Source organism: Hemitrygon akajei, chromosome 23 (genome assembly GCF_048418815.1).
Source record: "Hemitrygon akajei chromosome 23, sHemAka1.3, whole genome shotgun sequence".
Lineage (NCBI taxonomy): Eukaryota > Metazoa > Chordata > Chondrichthyes > Myliobatiformes > Dasyatidae > Hemitrygon > Hemitrygon akajei.
Window position 1 is genome coordinate 14,677,112 of NC_133146.1, and position 18,012 is coordinate 14,695,123.

Sequence of the window (18,012 nt, forward strand, 5' to 3'; positions counted from 1 at the left end):
TTTGAACACAGCTTATGTTGTCGGTGTCAAATAATAACTCCACTTTAAAGTTCCTTGATTGTAAAGCACTTTAGATTACAGACAGACATACTTTATTGATCCCGAGGGAAATTGGGTTTCATTACAGCCGCACCAAGAATAGTGAAGAAATTTAGCAATACAAAACCATAAATAATTAAATAATAATAAGTTAATCATGCCAAGTGGAAATAAGTGCAGGACCAGCCTATTGGCTCAGAGTGTCTGACAGTCCGAGGGAGGAGTTGTAAAGTTTGATGGCCACAGGTAGGAATGACTTCCTATGACGCTCAGTGTACTGGAGGTCATGAGAGTGTAATATAAACACCAGTTCTTTGGTTTGATATGGAGGAATAAAATAAATGTCCGTTTCGTGTAGGATATGAATGAATGAAGAAATCCTACCCCAGACCCCCTACTGAGTTTAAAAGTTTCCACTGGAATTAATACAGTGAAAGTCAGTTGTACAGAAAGTTTGCAATTGGCATGATTTTTTTTTGCATTTGTTAAGGCAACATGATAGCACTTACATCGCCAGCGATCACCTGCTAAGGACCAATTCCTGCAGCTGTCTGCAAGGTGTTTGTACATTCTCCCTGTGACCACGTGGGTTTCATCTTCATGCTCCAGCTTTCTCCCATATTCCAAAGATGAACGGGTTAGGGTTAGTGGGTTATGGCCGTGCTGTATTGGCGCCAGAAGCATGGCAACACTTGTGGGCTGCCCCCAGCACATCCTCGAATTGTGTTGGCAGTTGAAGTAAAACAATGCATTTCACAATGTTTCAATATACATGCAACAAATAAGGATAATCTTTTTAAAAGTCTCTCCTCGTTTCACTAACTATGGGGCACATCCCAGAGCGCTAGCATGGAGGTTAACCCAGGATTGCTGATCTGGAAAAATTGCTCAATCTGATATCAGTAATGGTGATCATAAAGCTACCAGATAGACATAAAACTCCTCTGATTCCCTAATGCCCCCCAGGAAAGGAAATCTGCTTTTCCTATCCATCATGTCTTCCATGCTTCTGACTCACTAATGTAGTTGACTCCTAACATCCTCTGAAATGGCCAAGGAAGCCTTTCCAGCTGGGGCAATTTGAGCTGGACAATAAATGTAGCCTGACCATTGATGCCTATGTCCTGTGAACAAATAAATATCCAAAATATTATTTTATTCGCCTTAGACTTCACATGAGAGCACAGAGTGAGTGTTCGCTAGGCAACATTCACAGCTGATGTTGCTTCCTTCATCAGTGCTGCCTCTTGGCTGCGACTGAGCAGAGAGAGGCAGGTTTCATGATAAGTTGGTTGCAATTAGTAGGAAGTGTGGAAAAACCTCTATCTGCAGTTTGGTCAGAGTGTTGAATTTGTTACAATGGAATAGTTAAGTATTTAAAAATAAAGGAAAACTGAATAAATAAATGTGTCATAGTGTAATACTTCACAAAGTAGGCCTTTTGGCCCAATTTGTACATACTGACCAAGCTGTCCGTTTTCCTGTGCTTGACCCGTATCTATCTTAAATCAGGGGTTCCCAATATTTTTTTTTATGCCATGGACTCCTACCGTTAACTGAGAGGTCCATGGACCCCAGGTTGGGAATCCCCGCTCTGCATCTTTCCTATCTGAGGGAGCAAGGATAAGATACACATATAGACTCAGCCAGCTGGATACAGTTCTATAGCCTTTGTCATAATTACATGCAATTCTGCACTAATTCCAATTTGGTATTTGTAGGTGCCCATTATATCAGTGGTTCGGGACTCAGAGCCCCAGCTCCTACCAGAAGTTGGTGTTGTTGTAACGTGTAAGGTAAGACTGTTTCATATCTTCCTTTTGCAGCTTATGACACAGCCATATTCTGATATTATTGTCTTTACAGAGGCTGTGACAGTGTATGCACATCAGCTGTGTGTGCTGTTAGAAAAGGAGGTAAACAGAGGGAGAGATGGGAATTTTGTTGGTACAAGAGGCTTGAGTAAAACACAGTCTGCAGGAAGAACTCTGCATGTTGAGCGGCATCCGTGGGAGGCAAGGATGCTGGCTGTTCAGCTGAAATGTTGACAGTTGCTGTCCTCATACCAATGCTGCTTGACCCACAGGGTTCTTCCAGCAGACTGCGTGTGGCTGGGATTTTGTTGTTGTGGTTTGGTTGTAATGCGAGAGTGGTAGGTACACATTAAGTACTAATCTCAAAAGGCAATTGGATTGGTACATGACAAGGTAAAATTTGGAGGGCTAAGGGAAAAACATTGAAAGGTGTTTGTTGGAAAGCCCTTTCAACGAGCAAGTTCAATGGTCCAAAACCAAAATTCTGAACCTTGAAATGACTAGGTAAATGAAATACTGTTAAATCAACTGACTGTACAAGAGAAAGTCAGAAAGGTCTGAATATTCATATCCAGCACACCATGTGGAAGCAACTAATCCCATTTCAATGTGCTCACTTTAAAGGTTTAAGTCACTGCTTAATCTCTCCACATTGGACAAGTTAGGAAGTACAGTGGACTCCAGTTAATTGGGCTGTCGGTCAATCAGGGCAGCTGCTTACTTGGGACAACTCTTTATTTAAAAAAAAAACACTAATTGGGAAAATAGCCAGATTCCCTTCGTTTATTTGGAACACTACGCTACTTAGTTGGGACAGGAGATTTTTGCTGAACGGTGTAGTGTCTAACGGCCACACAAGTTCATTCATCTGATGCCAATTAGAATATGTTAGAGACATAGAAAACCTACAGTACAATACAGGCCCTTCGGCATTGATCGTGTGGATCATTTTTCCCAGGGCTGAAATGGCTAGCATGAGAGGGCACAGTTTTAGGTTGCTTTGAAGTAGGTACAGAGGAGATGTCAGGGGTAAGTTTTTTACGCAGAGAGTGGTGAGTGTGTGGAACGGGCTGCTGGCGATGGTGGTGCAGGCGGATACGATAGGGTCTTTTAAGAGACTCCTGGATAGGTACATGGAGCTCAGAAAAATAGAGGGCTGTGGGTAACCCTAGGTAATTTCTAAGGTAGGGACATGTTCGACACAGTTTTGTGGGCCAAAGGGCCTGAATTGTGCTGCAGGTTTTCTATGTTTCTAACATATTCTAATTAGCATCAGTCAAATGAACTTGTGTGGCTGTTAGACACTACACTGTGATTACAGCAAACAGTTTTTAAAGCATCAGCTCCATGTATTTGTGTTCAAAAAGCAGTGAGCTTTTCTCTGATAATTGGTGAGAAATGAGTAATAAGACAATTCAGAACTGTTTTGCTCACTGTGATTTCAAGTATTCAGGATTAGTGATGCCAGAAAAAGCTGGGAGTGTAAATGAAATTATTTCACTCCTTCATCAAGTTAGGAGCCACAGAAAATTTGAGGATATGAACAGTTACCTTGAATGTTACAATGAAAATGAAATTGTTGAAAGCATTGTATGAAGGCAGTCCATTATCTGCACTAGGTGTTTGCACTGATTTTGTATATTTACAGTCAATAAAAAGAACACAACAGTGTACACTGAACAAATTCCTCCATTGATAAGTATTAATACAGTGTTATAATACTTATGTAATATCGGTATCATTAATTTGTGCTGTATTTCATTCAATTATCCAATTCATTACTCAATTAAATAGTAGTTTGTCTTTTTTATACCTTTTGAACTATTTCCATGAAACTTCGGTTGATTGGGGCAGCTGCTTAATTGGGCCAAAATGTATTGGTCCCAGTGTGTTGCAATTAACCAATATCCACTCTATCCATTGCAAGTATACTGTCTTGAGGTGGGAGGAACCAGGCTAGTTTACAATATCCCAGTACCCTTTTAATTTCTGTCAGACACACTCAAATTCTCTTACAGTAAAGCTAACCTCCTGTTTGCTTCCTAATTACTTGTGGAACTTGTTAACATTCAAGAATTAATTTCTCTTCAAGTTGCACAGTGTCCTAACTTGGAGACAGATCATTGCATCTGTGTTGTCCCTGGGTCAGAATTTTATGAGTCACTAATTGATTGTTTTGTGACCACCATCTACTGGAGTCCAGAAGATTGAATTCTGCCATTGCCATTGGGACTAATATCTCTTAGAAAATTACCTGGCATGAAATTAATTACCAGCCTATTATTTACGTGCTACTAACTGGACTGAGGCTGCCTTAGAACCACCTGTGTTATCTGCAATCTAGAATCTTAAACATGATGGCTAGTTTTCCATACACTGGATATATCTCAGATATGAAATTTTATCCCAAGGCTGTCCTGCTTTAGAAGTATTGAATTTCATCTGCCTCCCTCCCCCCCTTACACTTTCTTTTCACGCACCTATCTTTCTAGCTATCTAATCCTTCACATTTTACTGAATTGCAGGAGTATGCTATGAGAGCCATGTCTGTGTTTTAACTCAAGTGTATTCCTGTGCCTCTTGTACAATTATAACAATGTAAACCTTTCTGCCTAATGTGATTCACTCACCCCCTTTTAAACATAACTGTTTCTTTTGCCTCAATTATTCCCTGTGGAAGTAAGATTCACCTTTTTGCTGCTCTTCAGGTGATTAAACTCATCCTGAATTACTTAATTGGTGATTATTGCATATCTTTCTTCTTCACAAATAGACAACAGTGCTTCATTCATTAAATTCTTCTGCCATTTTAGAAACATTCAAAGGATAAAGAGAAAGGAGACCTGTTGATTTTTACTGATTGGGCATAACCTTGTAGCCCTGATGGCGTCCATTTGAATTGTTCTTTCCATTCTCTCCAGTGCTTGAAAAATGACCAAACAAATTTTACTGTTCAACATATCTTCTGCATTTATGAACACAAGAGATTGTGCAGATACTAGAAATCTTGTGAGCAAAACACGCAAAGTGCAAGAGGAACTCAGCAGGTCAGTCAGCATCTATGGAGGGGAATGAACAGTTATTTATTTCGGGCCGAGATATCCTGAAGAAGGATATTTCTAAAATGGCACAAGGATTTGATAGATGAAGACCAAAACAACGTCTGTTCATTTTCCTCCATAGATGCTGCCTGACCTTCTGTGTTCCTCTTTACTTTTCAACATTCACTGCTGGAGCATTGAAGAAACAGACCACCTCAGAGGTCTCTCAAAACAAAGAAACCTGTCTGGCTGGTTTAGTGTCAACATGATAAAGTGCAGTGTTCCTACTTGTACATGAGACCGGTGACTTTGCTTTGTGCCCTTCACGGTTGAAATTCCTTAAATTGGGTGGATACATCCCTCTGAAAAGTATAAACCTTAGTATTTCATGCATTGCTGTTATAATCAATAAACCATTGCAAGACCTAACCAAACATTCCTATTATAAATGCTAATGGATATTTTTTGCTTTTGTTGTCAGGTAACCAGTATTAACCCACGATTTGCTAAAGTTCACATTTTATATGTACGATCTACTCCGTTGAAAGGGGCTTTTAAAGGAACCATCAGGTAATGTTAGAGTCATTTGGCTGTGTTGTATTAAACAAGAGGTTCTGCAGATGCTGGAAATCTTGAGCAACACACAAAAAGGTACTCAGCAAGTCAAGGGAAGGGTCTCGGCTGAAATTTAGTTTATGCTGCCTGACTTACTGAGTTCCTCTAGAATTCTGTGTGTGTGGCTATTCGAGTAGGGTTGAGATCATTTGTCTATAAATTTGTTTTACATTTCCTCTTAGACTATTCACATATCTGATTCCACACTTTGTACACTAAGCCTGCTGATTGTCCACATTTCTCCTTTAGATCTCTTTCATATTCTAGCTGCTCAGTTCCCCGAGACACTGCACTTGTAATTCAGTAGCAAATGCACAGCTCTCCACCCACCCCAGCATTCATTCAACCTCACAAGGCCTGTGTTTGGTCTGAAAGACGGTTCTGGTCCTGGGAAGATGCAGATATATAATTGCAGAGTTTTGCATGTATTCCAGCACCCACTTGTTTCCAGTAGTCTGTGATCTCTTCCTATTTCTTCACACTATGTCGTGAAGAAATTAAACAATGGTGCCACGAGGCGAGGGTGGAAGTCAGTCAAATTTTATCCAGGCGCACTTGCTCCAGGTCACTTGCTTTCCTCACTGGTAGGCATCAGATTAGATCGTGTAAGATTATGAAGATCAAAGAGACAATAGTTGATGGCATCTGGGACAAAAAAAGAACTCGGCAGGTCAGTCAGCATCTATAGATGCAAAAGGTGTGAGTCAATGTTTCAGGTCAGGACCCCAAACCAGGATCATGATTTGATGCAGGGTCTTGACTTAAAAAGTCAGCTTATACTTTTTGCATCCAAAGATTGGTATTGGTTTCTTATGATCGTATATACCAAGATACAGTGGCACTGTGGCAACATAGCTGTTAGCATGACACTGTTACAGCTCAGGGTGTTGCAGTTCAGAGTTCAATTCTGGCGTCCTCTGTAAGAAATTTGTACATTCCTCTTGTAAGCATTGGGGTTTCCTCCGGGTGCTCTGGTTTCCTCCCAACTGTCCAAAGATATACCAGTTAATAGGTTAATTGGTCACTGTAAATTATCCTGTGGTTATTTTAGGGTTAAGTAGGTGGGATGTTAGACAGTGCAGCTCGTTGGGCCAGAGGGCCCTGTTCTAAAGAGCTTGTCTTGCATACTGCTCACAAAGATAAAATCATTACACAGTACATTGAGCTAAAATAAGATAAAATAATAACTGCAGAATAAAGTGTAAAAACCAATGGAAGAGTGGATTGCAAGTAAACAGTAAAGTGCAAGACTCCATATTATCATGCAATAGGTCCATGCAGGAGTGTGACAGCAGTGGGATGGAAGCTGTCCTTGAGCCTGATGTTACGTGCTTTCAGGCTTTTATATCATGCCCAGTGAAAGAGGGGAAAAAGAGAGAATGTCCAGGATGGGTGAGGTCGTGATTCTGCTGTCTGCTTTACTGAGGCAGCAAGTAGTATAGACAGAGCCCATGGAGAGGACGGTCGTTTCTCTAACATGCTGAACTGTGTCCACAACTCTACAGTTTCTTTCGGTCACTTGCAGAGGAACTGCTATATCGAGCTATTATGCATTCAGACAGAATGCTTTCTATGGTACATCAATAAAAATTCAGTAGGATTCTAACCTGCTGTATTCCAGTCCTCAGTTTTTTAGTGTCAGGTTAGGCAGGGTCATTGCTACCAGGGTGCAAAACCTTTTCTAGTGCTTGCTTGACTTGGGCAGATGTTTCAAAGGACCTAGCAGGTGTGGAGCTGGATTCCTGAAGGGAACAAGCTAACTGAACAGAGGCAAAACTGTAGGGCTGTGCTGATGACCCACTTAGTCCATTTAAAAGTATTCACAACATTCCCTAAGTACAGTATTCAGTCACAGCTACATTGCAACCTTTATTTGGCCCTGGAAGTTCCCTTACACCAGCATTATCTTGGACATTTACTTTTAGCAGAATTATTAGAATTACATTAAAACATAAATACCAGAAATTCAAATTCAGGGCAACATCTGGGAATGTGGACTCGGTCAGGTATTGTAATATGTTGACATGGTTGTAATAGCATAATCGCTTTTACGGTGCCAGCGATCACTGACAGGGATTCTATTCCTACCACTGTACGTAAGGAGTTTGTACATTCTGCCTGTGACCGTGTATGTTTCCTCCAGGTGCTCCGGTTTCCTCCTGCTTTCCAAAGACGTGGGTTAGGGTTAGTAAATTGTGGGCATGTTTTCTTGGTCATTGGCTGGATGTGTGGCATCAGTTGCAAGCTGCTCAGCATAATCCTAGGATGATGTTTGTTGTTGACACAAAGCAAAACGTTTTACTGAATGTTTTGATGTACTTGTGACAAATAAAGCTAATCTTTATCATCTCTCTTTTAATGTTATTTATCACAGGCGAGAAGACATACGAGCAACAGAAAAGGACAAGGTATGCACCTTCCTTCAGTTCTTAAATCTGTTTTTGTTTTAGAGAGAGAATGGTAACAAACCCTTCTGGCCCAACCCAATTATACCCATATGTCCAATTAATTTACTAAACTGTACGTCTTTGGAATGTTCTGGACAATGTTTATCAACAACCAGTATCACTGGAGAACAGATTATTTGTCATTTATCTCATTTAATTATTGTGAATTCTGTGGCAAATAAATTATCTGGCATATTTTCCAAAACAAACACCATTTACCATTTACTCACTTAAGGCATTCCCAAGTGTCTATCACTGGTATTAAGGAGTTTGTATTTTTCCCTGTGATCATGTGTGTTTCCTTGGGATGTTGTAGTTTCATTCCACATTCTAAAGACGTATGGTTAAGGTTAGTGAGTTGATGCCGAAAGCATAGCGATACTCTTGGGCTGTCTGCAGCCCAATCCTCAGACTGCACGGGTCATTGGTGCAAACTACACCTTTCACTCTAAGTTGTGATGTGCATGTGACCAATAAAGCTAATCTCTATCTTTTAAGTGCTTATGTATCAGCAAGTTACTTTATCTTATGTGAATCACAATAGGATGTCCTGATGATCTTAAATGTATTACTGTTGTAAGATCACTGAAAGATTTTCTGCTCCTTTTCTGCAGATCGAGGTCTACAAATGTTTCAGGCCTGGCGATATCGTTTTAGCAAAAGTGGTATCCTTTACAGTTTAAATCTGATTAGAAACCCCTATTTTTCTGCCTTAACTATACCCAAGGTCTTTGACTCCCTCAGATCTCTCTAGTGAGAGGTTCCAAAGACATTCCACTCTTTAAGAGACAAAAATCTTCTCCATTTCAGTCTTAAATAGGCACCTCCCTATTCCTTGACCATGCCTTCTGGTTCTGAACTCTCCCAGGTAAGCAAGCTCCCTCAAATTTTACCTTGTTAGGACCCTTAACTATCTTGCACTTCAATAAGATTGCCTGTTATTTTTCAAACTCCAATGGAATCTTTTTTTATCTTTTTCTCATAGGACAGTCCCTTCAGTCCTGAGATCATCCCAGTGAACAGCTTCCAATTACATTGTTTCTTTAGTTTGGGAACCAAAGTTGCTTACAGTACTCTTAAGTGTGGTCTTACTAGTCCCACTGAAGTTATAGAAAGGCTTTCCTACTTTTATACTCTGACTGCTTTGAAACTGGACATGAAGTTCCAATATCCTTTCCTATTGTCTTTGTGTTTTGCACACTAGCTGAAGTTTTGCTGCAGTTCTACAGTGCTGTGTTGCCCTAAAGCAAAATTTAATGAAAATTAATTTTCCACTGACTTGGCTGATGTTTCTTCTTCAACCAATGGCTCTTAACAGCTTGCTGTTCCTCTGGTTTGCAGTGTGAAAATAAGAGTTGTCAAGCTTTGCTTCAGCCATGTTCTTGCAATACAAAGGGTTGTACATGTTCAGTATATGTTCATACTCTGCTGCTGCTATCGCCCATCCACTTCAAAGTTCAATGTGGTGTGCTTTCAGAGATGCTCTTCCAGACACCACTGTTGTAACACATGGTTACTTTGAGTTACTGTTGCCCTTCTGTCAGCTTGAACCAGTCTGGCCATTCTCCTCTGACCTTTCTCATTAACAAGACATTTTACCACAGAACTGCTGCTCACTGGACTTTTTTTTGTTTTCTGCACTATTCTCTGTAAACACTAGAGACTGGTGCATGTGAAAATCTCGGATCATCAGTTTCTGAGATAATCAAACCATCCCATATGACACCAAAAATTATTCCACATTCCCAAAATCACTCGGATCACATTTCTTCTGCATTCTGATGTTTAGTCTGAACAACACTGAAACTCTTGACCATGTCTGCATGGTTTTATGCATTGAATTGCTGCCATATGATTGGCTGATGAGATGTTTGCATTAATGAACATGTGTCCAAATGTACCTTATAAAGTGACCACTGAATGTATAAAGTGATTGTGAACTAAAAAGGGACAGATTGTATTGTTTTGTATCAAGTGCAATGTCTCCATTTAGAGAGTTCCAGGAAGTTCTTCATTCCCTACTAGTGAGCATGTTGAATTGGGCACTAAGACATCCAGCACTGAACTCAGAAACAGAGTCAAAGTTCCCTTTTTGTCTCAGTGACTTTATCCAGGCACACTTGCTCTAAGTCACTTGCTTTTCCCACTGGCAGGCATCAAATAAGATGGTGCCAATTATGAAGACTAAGGTGACTGCAGAAGTTGGAATCTAGAACAAAAAAACAACTCAGCAGGTCAGTCATCATCTGTGGATGAAAAAGGTGTGAATCAACGTTTCAGGTCAAGACCACATACCACGATGCAGGGCTTTGACTTAAGAAGTCCAGCTTGTACCTTTTCATCCACAGATCGGTATTGGTTTGATTTATTATTGTCACGTGTACCAAGATACAGTGAAAAGCTTGTCTAGCATACTGTTCATATTCATCAAACCATTTCCCAGTGCATTGAGATAGAATAAGGTAAAACAATCATCGCAACTTATCCACGTACAGCGGCTCCAGATTTCCACTCACCATTCACTGAGACTCACTAGTCCGTGTCAGAAAGGACATATGTGGCTTGGGTTCCGGCTTCCGTGCATAGGCAACAACATGTGGGAAGGGCCAGCTCTGTTGCCACGGCCCTGCTGCTGAGCACCTCACCTGTTGTTAACACAAGAAAAAATACTTGCTCTGTCTTGACAACATTTAAATTGATTAGTGGGAGACAAGCTGTGACGGAATCTGACGAGGGACAGGAGTTCCATAAATGTATTCATTTTCATTCCCCCTCTCCCCCTCACACAAGGATTGAAATCAGCGAATGTGTTACTCACTGACTCATCGCTCTGAGGAGGAGCTGCCCCCTTAACTTGGTACAACTGATTGCGGCTCGTTAATTTGCTTTGGATCTGCAGTCACACATGAATAGACAGCAGATTCCTGTGTAGGAGGACTGTGGTAAACCTGATGGGCTTTTACAACAGTCCAGTAGATGTTAAATTTAGAAATACAGCATGGTAACAGGCCCTTCTGGCCATCGAGCCAGCACTACCACATTACACCCTACCAAATCGAACATGGGAGGAAACTGTAGCACCCAGAGGAAACCCACATGGTAACGGGGAGAATGTAAAAAAATGTATTACAGACAGCAGCAGGAATTGAGCCCAATTGCCAGCCCTGTAACAATGCTACGGTACCATGCTGTCCCAGTAGTTCTCCCTATAACTGACACTAGCTTTTTACTTGAGAATTGTTTTATTGGAGTTAAATTCTTCAGCTTCTCTGTGCAGTTGAATATTAACATGTCTCCGGATCGTAGGTCCAGTACCATAAGCACTACTATACCCTGCAACTTGAGTTGTTAATCATCTGATAATTAAACTGTCAAATTTCCCATTTTCTCCTTAACATCTACTCCCAGATCTCCCTAGGTGACGCTCAATCCAACTACCTGCTGACGACAGCAGAAAATGAGCTCGGAGTGGTCGTCGCACACAGTGAAGCAGGTGAGGATAAATCCTGGTGCTTTCTTACCTTCTCTGTTTCCAATGCTAAAGCCCTACAAATGTCATTGCAGGCCAGGTTTGACAGGCAGGGCTTTGGTCTCATTATGAACGGAAAATTATGCTCAGTTAGACTGTGCTTAGAGGATGAGAGGTAACTTGATAGATGTATATCAGTGACTCATCGCTCTGCGGATGAGCTGCCCCCTTAATTTGGTACAACTGACTGCGGCTTGTTATGTTGCTCGTGGATCTGCAGTCACACAGCCCACATGAATAGAGACAGCAGATTCCTGTATAAGAGGACAGTGGTCCTCTTACAGAGAGGCATAGATAGAATAAACAGGGAGACTTTTTCTCAAGGTGGCAAGGCTAAGACCAAGGGGGATAATTATAAGGTAATTGAAAGAAAGTATAGAGGGATGTCAGAGTTTTTTATTACACAGAGTGTGGTGGATGCATGGAACGTGCTGCCAGTGGTGATGGTAGAGGCAGATACACTAGGAACGTTTACAAGACTTCACGAGACACGTGAATGAAAAATAATGGATGATTGAATGGAAAAATGAAATAGCCTCTAATCCGATAAATGGAACAAAAGAGATTGAATGAGTTAGTTTGCATTCCTGTTCCCATGTTTTACAATAATGTATTTCCTTTCCTTAGGTGCACAGATGGTCCCCATCAGCTGGTGTGAGATGCAGTGCCCCAAATCACACGGGAAAGAGTTCCGTAAAGTGGCTCGAGTGCAGCCAGAATTCCTGCACACCTGAGACCAGTCACCAACGTCACACTTTATTGCAGAGGAGTTTTCTAATGACTGCTGTTTGTATTCAGACGGCTTCAAAGGACAGATGACTCCTGGGGCCCAATGTAAGACTGCAGAACTTAGCCCAGCTCGAAAATGATGCCAGGACACATACCATCTTCTACTATATGGCATCTTCTCAGGGTACTCAGTAAAGTTACAAATCTTCTACTTTTTAAACATTAAATAAATTAATATTTTTCTTTACGACAAATCTTTAACTTTTTCAAATGTGTCATGTGCAAGTTACCTTTCACTACCTACCTCTTACCATGTTTTGGTACCATGATCTGCTGCAAAGTTTTGTCAGTGTCAATGAGAGAGAATACAGCCAAGGCACATACTTTGTCAGCCATTTGCTTGTCATGAACCTGAGAACTGAAGCTTTACCTCCCTTGCTGTTGACTGTAAAACATTTCAGGATATTTTGTGAATACAGTACCAAGCTGGGGAATTGTTTGGGTGCTTTAAACTTTTCATCTGTTTTCCTTCAAACCTAATTCAAAATACATATGCAACAGTGCATTCTATGATCACAAATTCCATAACTTACAAACTCACTTTCAAGGACTCATGTTCTTGGTATTATTTATTTATGTATGCACATATTTGTCTTTTACACATTGGTTGTCTATCACTCTTTGTTTAGTTTTCATAAATTGTATTTCTTTACTTTTTCCTGTAAGTGCATGCAAGAAAATGAATCTCAAGGTAGTAACCTATGCTTGCTTTGATAATAAATTTACTTTGAATTTGATGAGGGAGCAGAGCTTCTAATGAGCAAGCCGTTAACAGATTCATCGTGTGCATTTGAGAGGTTCAGTTGCCTAGTACATTAAATTGGTAAATGGGTTTCTTCTTGTCATATGTACTGAGGTACAGTGAACATCTTGTCTTGCATACTCTTCATACAAATCAAACCATTACAACAGCTGAGAAGTTGCAGATGGAGTTCAATCCAGATAAGTGTGTAAGGTGGTTTATTTTGGAGGTCAAATATGATGACAGTATAGTATTAATGGTAAGACTCTTGGCAGTGTGGAGAATCAGAGGGATCTTAGGGTCCGAGTCCATAGGACACTTAAAGCTGCTGCACAGGTTGACTCTGGTTAAGAAAGCATTCCTTCATCAATCATGGGATTGAGTTTAGGAGCTGAGAGGTCATGTTGCAGCTATGGGACCCTGGTCAGACCCCACTTGGAGTACTGTGCTCAGTTCCGGTCATTTCACTATAGGAAGGATGTGGAAACCATAGAAAGGATGCAAAGGAGATTTACAAGGATGTTGCTTGGATTGGGGAACATGCCTTATGAGAATAGGTTGAGTGAACTCGGCATTTTTTCTTGGAGCAACTGAGGATGAGAGGTGACCTGATAAGTTGATGAGAGGCATTGATCGTGTGGAATCTCAGGGGCTTTTTCCCAGGGCTGAAATGGTTAACACGAAAGGGCACAGTTTTAAGGTGTTTGGAAGTAGGTACAGAGGAGATGTCAGGGCTAAGTTGTGGTGGTGGTTGTTTTCGCAGAGAGTGGTGAGTGCGTGGAATGGGCTGCCGGCAACGGTGGTGGAGGTGGATACGATAGGGTCTTTTAAAAGACTCCTGGACAGGTAAACATAGCTCAGAAAAATAGAGGGCTATGGGTAACCCCAAGTAATTTCTCAGGTAAGGACATGTTTGGCACAGCCTTGTGGGCCGAAGGGCCTGTATTGTGCTATAGGTTTTCTATGTTTCTAACAGTGCACTAAGGCAGAAGAATGTAAAACAGTAACTGAGTGCAGTTAAAGTTACGGAGAAGGTGCTGTGCAGGAAGACATAATACAAGGACACAATGAGATTTGTGAGGTCAGGTTTCCATTGTATATAAGGAAAACAACAGAAGGATAGAAGCTGTCCTTGACAATGCCAGCATGTGATTTCAGGCTTCTGTATCTTCTGACTGATGGGAGGGGAGAGAAGAGAATGTCTAGTATAGGTGGTGTCTTTAAGTTGGCAGCTATACTGAGGCAGCAGGATGCTGAGGACCCATGACTCTGCCTTCAGAGCAGGTGACAAAGCAGCCCTAACAACAGCAAGCACCAAACTGTCCCAAGCCATCAGAGGGGCAAAGTGTGCACATGCCCAGCAAATCCATAGCCACTTCCAGGACATTGGCAACACGCAGCCCATGTGGAAGGGCATCCAGGACATCACCAATTACAGGACAACATCACCTGACTGTGCGGGTGATGCCTTCCTCCCAGATGCGCTGAATAACTCCTACACCCGTTTTGAGGCGGGAAAATGACGTGGTGGCGAGGAAGTCCACCCCTCCTACAAATGACCAGGTGCTGTGTCTCACTGTGGCTGATGTGAGAAGAACCCTGTGCAGGGTCAACCCATGGAAGGCTGCTGGACCAGACACATTCCTGGTAGAGTGCTCAGAGGATGTGCAGATGTTCTCACTGACATCTTCAACATCTCCCTGAGCAACGCCACAGTTCCAACGTGCTTCAAGGCCACACCATCATCCCCGTGCCAAAGAAGTCTTCAAACTGATTGGAAAGCTGAGCGTACTGGGCCTGAACACCTTCCTCTGCAACTGGATCCTAGACTTCCTGACTGGCAGACCTCAGTCAGTCCAGATTGGGAGCAGCATCTCCAACATGATCACACTGAGCACGGGGACCCCAGGACTGCGTACTCAGTCCACTGCTGTTCACTCTGCTGACCCACGACTGTGCTGCAACACACAGCTCGAATCACATCATCAAGTTCGCCGATGACACGATTGTGGTGGGTCTCATCAGCAAGAACGATGAGTCAGCTTACAGAGAGAAGGTGCAGCAGTTAACGGACTGGTGCAGAGCCAACAACCTGTCTCTGAACGTGAACAAAACAAAAGAGATGGTTGTTGACTTCAGGAGGGCATGGAGCGACCACTCCCTGCTGAACATCGACGGCTCCTTGGTAGAGATCGTTAAGAGCACAAAATTTCTTGGTGTTCACCTGGCAGAGAATCTCACCTGGTCCCTCAACACCAGCTCCATAGCAAAGAAAGCCCAGCAGCATCTCTACTTTCTGCGAAGTCTGAGGAAAGTCCATCTCCCACCCCCCATTCTCATCACCCAATTTTATTATCTAAGTGTCTATATATATCACCATATACACACCTGAGATTGTGGGCATACTCATTAAATCTATAACAGAATCAGTGAAAGACTGCCCAATGTGGGCGTTCAACCAGAGTGCAGAAGACATCAAACTCTGCAGAAACGAAAATGAAAGAAATAACAATAATAATAAATGAATAAGCAATAAATATCGAGAACATGAGATGAAGAGCCCTTGAAAGTGAGTCCATTGGTTGTGGGAACATTTCAATGATGGGGCGGGTGAAGTTATCCCCACTGGTTCAGGAGCCTGATGGTTGAGGGGTGATAACTGTTCCTGAACCTGGTGGTGTGGGACCTGAGGATCCTGTGCCTCCTTCCTGATGGTTGAGGGGTGATAACTGTTCCTGAACCCGGTGCTATGTGTCCTGAGGCCCCTGTACCTTCTACCTAATGGCAGCCATGAGAAAAGAGTTTCATTAGTGACATGGGTGTAATCGGGTGGCACAGGCTCGTTGAGCCAAAAAGGCTTTTTACCATGCTGTATCCCAACATAAAATGAAAAAATAAAATGTCCCTTTTTTTTCCTGTTGAATTCCATCCTCATCACATTCTACAGGGGTTGTACTGAGAGCATCCTGAGCAGCTGCATCACTGCCTGGTTCGGAAATTGCACTATCTCGGATTGCAAGACCCTGCAGCGGATAGTGAGGTCAGCTGAGAAGATCATCGGGGTCTCTCTTCCCGCCATCACGGACATTTACACTACACGCTGCATCCGCAAAGCAAACAGCATTATGAAGGACCCCACGCACCCCTCATACAAACTCTTCTCCCTCCTGCCATCTGGGAAAAGGCACCGAAGTAAGCTGTCACGACCAGACTATAACAGTTTCTTTCCCCAAACTATCAGACTCCTCAATACCCAGAGCCTGGACTGACACCTTACTGCCCTATTGTCCTGTTTATTATTGTAATGCCTGCACTGTTTGTGCACCTTATGCAGTCCTGGTTAGGTCTGTAGTCTAGTGCAGTTTTTTTTCTGTGGTTTTTTTTTGTGTATTTCAGTCTAGTTTTTGTACTGTGTCATGTAACACCATGGTCCTGAAAAAATGTTGTCTCATTTTTACTATGTACTGTACCAGCAGTTATGGTTGAAATGACAATAAAACTGACTTGATGTGTAGACAGACCATGGAGGGGAGGCTGTTTTCCTTGATAGGCTGAGTTGTGTCCACAATTCTCTGCAATTTCTTGTGGTCCTCTGCCAAGCAGTTACCACACCAATCTGTGATGCATCCAGATAGAATGCTTTCTATGTTGTATCAGTCAAAATTGGTAAGGGTCGACAGCGCAAGCTAATTTCCTTTTGCCTTCTGAGGAAGTGGATGTGCCACTGTGGTTTCTTGGCTGTATCAATGTGGTTGGACCAGGATAGCCTACTGGTGATGTTCTCTCTGTAGTGGTTCAATTAAGCCCAAGGAATGGACTGTTGACCCAGAGAAAGTGGTTTGAACAGCAGGGAGTATACATTAATTAAATCTGAAATAACGAGCTACTCCTTGTCATGGTGTCCATGAAAATACCAGATTGTGGTAAAAATCCACTAACGCTCTTCAAGGAGGGAAATCTGTGGATCTTATGAGATCTGGGAACCTAGTAAATCACTGCATTCAAGAGTTAGCTTCACCTCCAGTTACCTTGGTGATCTGATCTGAGTGCCGGATTGTTGGCTGACATTGTGCTATGACAACATGGAAGGGATATGATTAAAGAATCAGAATCAGGTTTATTATCACTGGCATATTTCATGAAATTTATTAGCTTAGCAGCAGCAGTTCAGTGCAATACATAATACAGAAGAAGAAAAACATAATAAGTAAATCAATTACAGTATACACATATTGAATAGGTTTAAAATTGTGCAAAAGTACAAATATATATTAAAAAAGTGAGGTAGTGTTCAGGGACTCAATGGCCATTTAGGAATTGGATGGCAGAGGGGAAGAATCTGTTCCTGAATTGCTGAGTGTGTACCTTCAGGCTTCTGTACCTCTTACCTGCTTGTAATAGTGAGAAGAGGGCATGTCCTGAGGTGCTGGAGATCCTTAATAACGGACGCTGCTTTTCTGAGACACCACTCCTTGAAGATGTCCTGGGTACTTTGTAGACTGGTACCCAAGATGGAGCTGACTAAATTCACAGCCCTCTGCAGCTTCTTTCAGTCCTGTGCAATAGCTTCTGCCCCCCCCCAACCCCTATACCACACAGTGATGCAGCCTGTCAGAATGCTCTCCATAGTACATCTACAGAAGTTTCTGTTGACCTATCAAATCTCTTCAAACTTCTAATGAAGTATAGTCACTGTCTTGCCTTCTTTATAACTTCATCGATATGTTGGGACCAGCTTAGATCCTCAGTGATCTTGACACCCGGAACATGGAACTGCTCACACTCTCCACTTCTGATCCCTGTATGAAGAATGTGTGTTCCTTCGTCTTACCCTTCCTGAAGTCCATGATCAGCTCTTTCATTTTACTGACATTGAGTGCAAAGTTGTTGCTGCGACACCACTCCACTAGTTGGCATATCTCACTCCTGTACGCCCTCTTGTCTCCATCTGAGATTGTACCAAAAATGGTTGTATCATCAGCAAATTTATAGATGG

At 42.0% G+C, this 18,012-nt stretch overlaps 1 protein-coding gene across 2 annotated transcripts in view; it reads left to right on the forward strand.

The window, feature by feature from the left end:
- exosc1 (exosome component 1) overlaps positions 1-16,536 on the forward strand; it is a 28,473-nt gene extending 11,937 nt beyond the window's left edge. For both annotated transcript variants that reach the window (XM_073026999.1, XM_073027002.1), the window contains exons 4-9: positions 1,761-1,835; positions 5,376-5,464; positions 7,884-7,917; positions 8,571-8,621; positions 11,365-11,449; positions 12,113-16,536. In XM_073026999.1, coding sequence (XP_072883100.1) covers positions 1,761-1,835; positions 5,376-5,464; positions 7,884-7,917; positions 8,571-8,621; positions 11,365-11,449; positions 12,113-12,219 — 441 coding nt within the window. In that variant the 3' untranslated portion in view covers positions 12,220-16,536. The remainder of the gene's footprint in view (positions 1-1,760; positions 1,836-5,375; positions 5,465-7,883; positions 7,918-8,570; positions 8,622-11,364; positions 11,450-12,112) is intronic.
- The last annotated feature ends 1,476 nt before the right edge of the window (positions 16,537-18,012 follow it).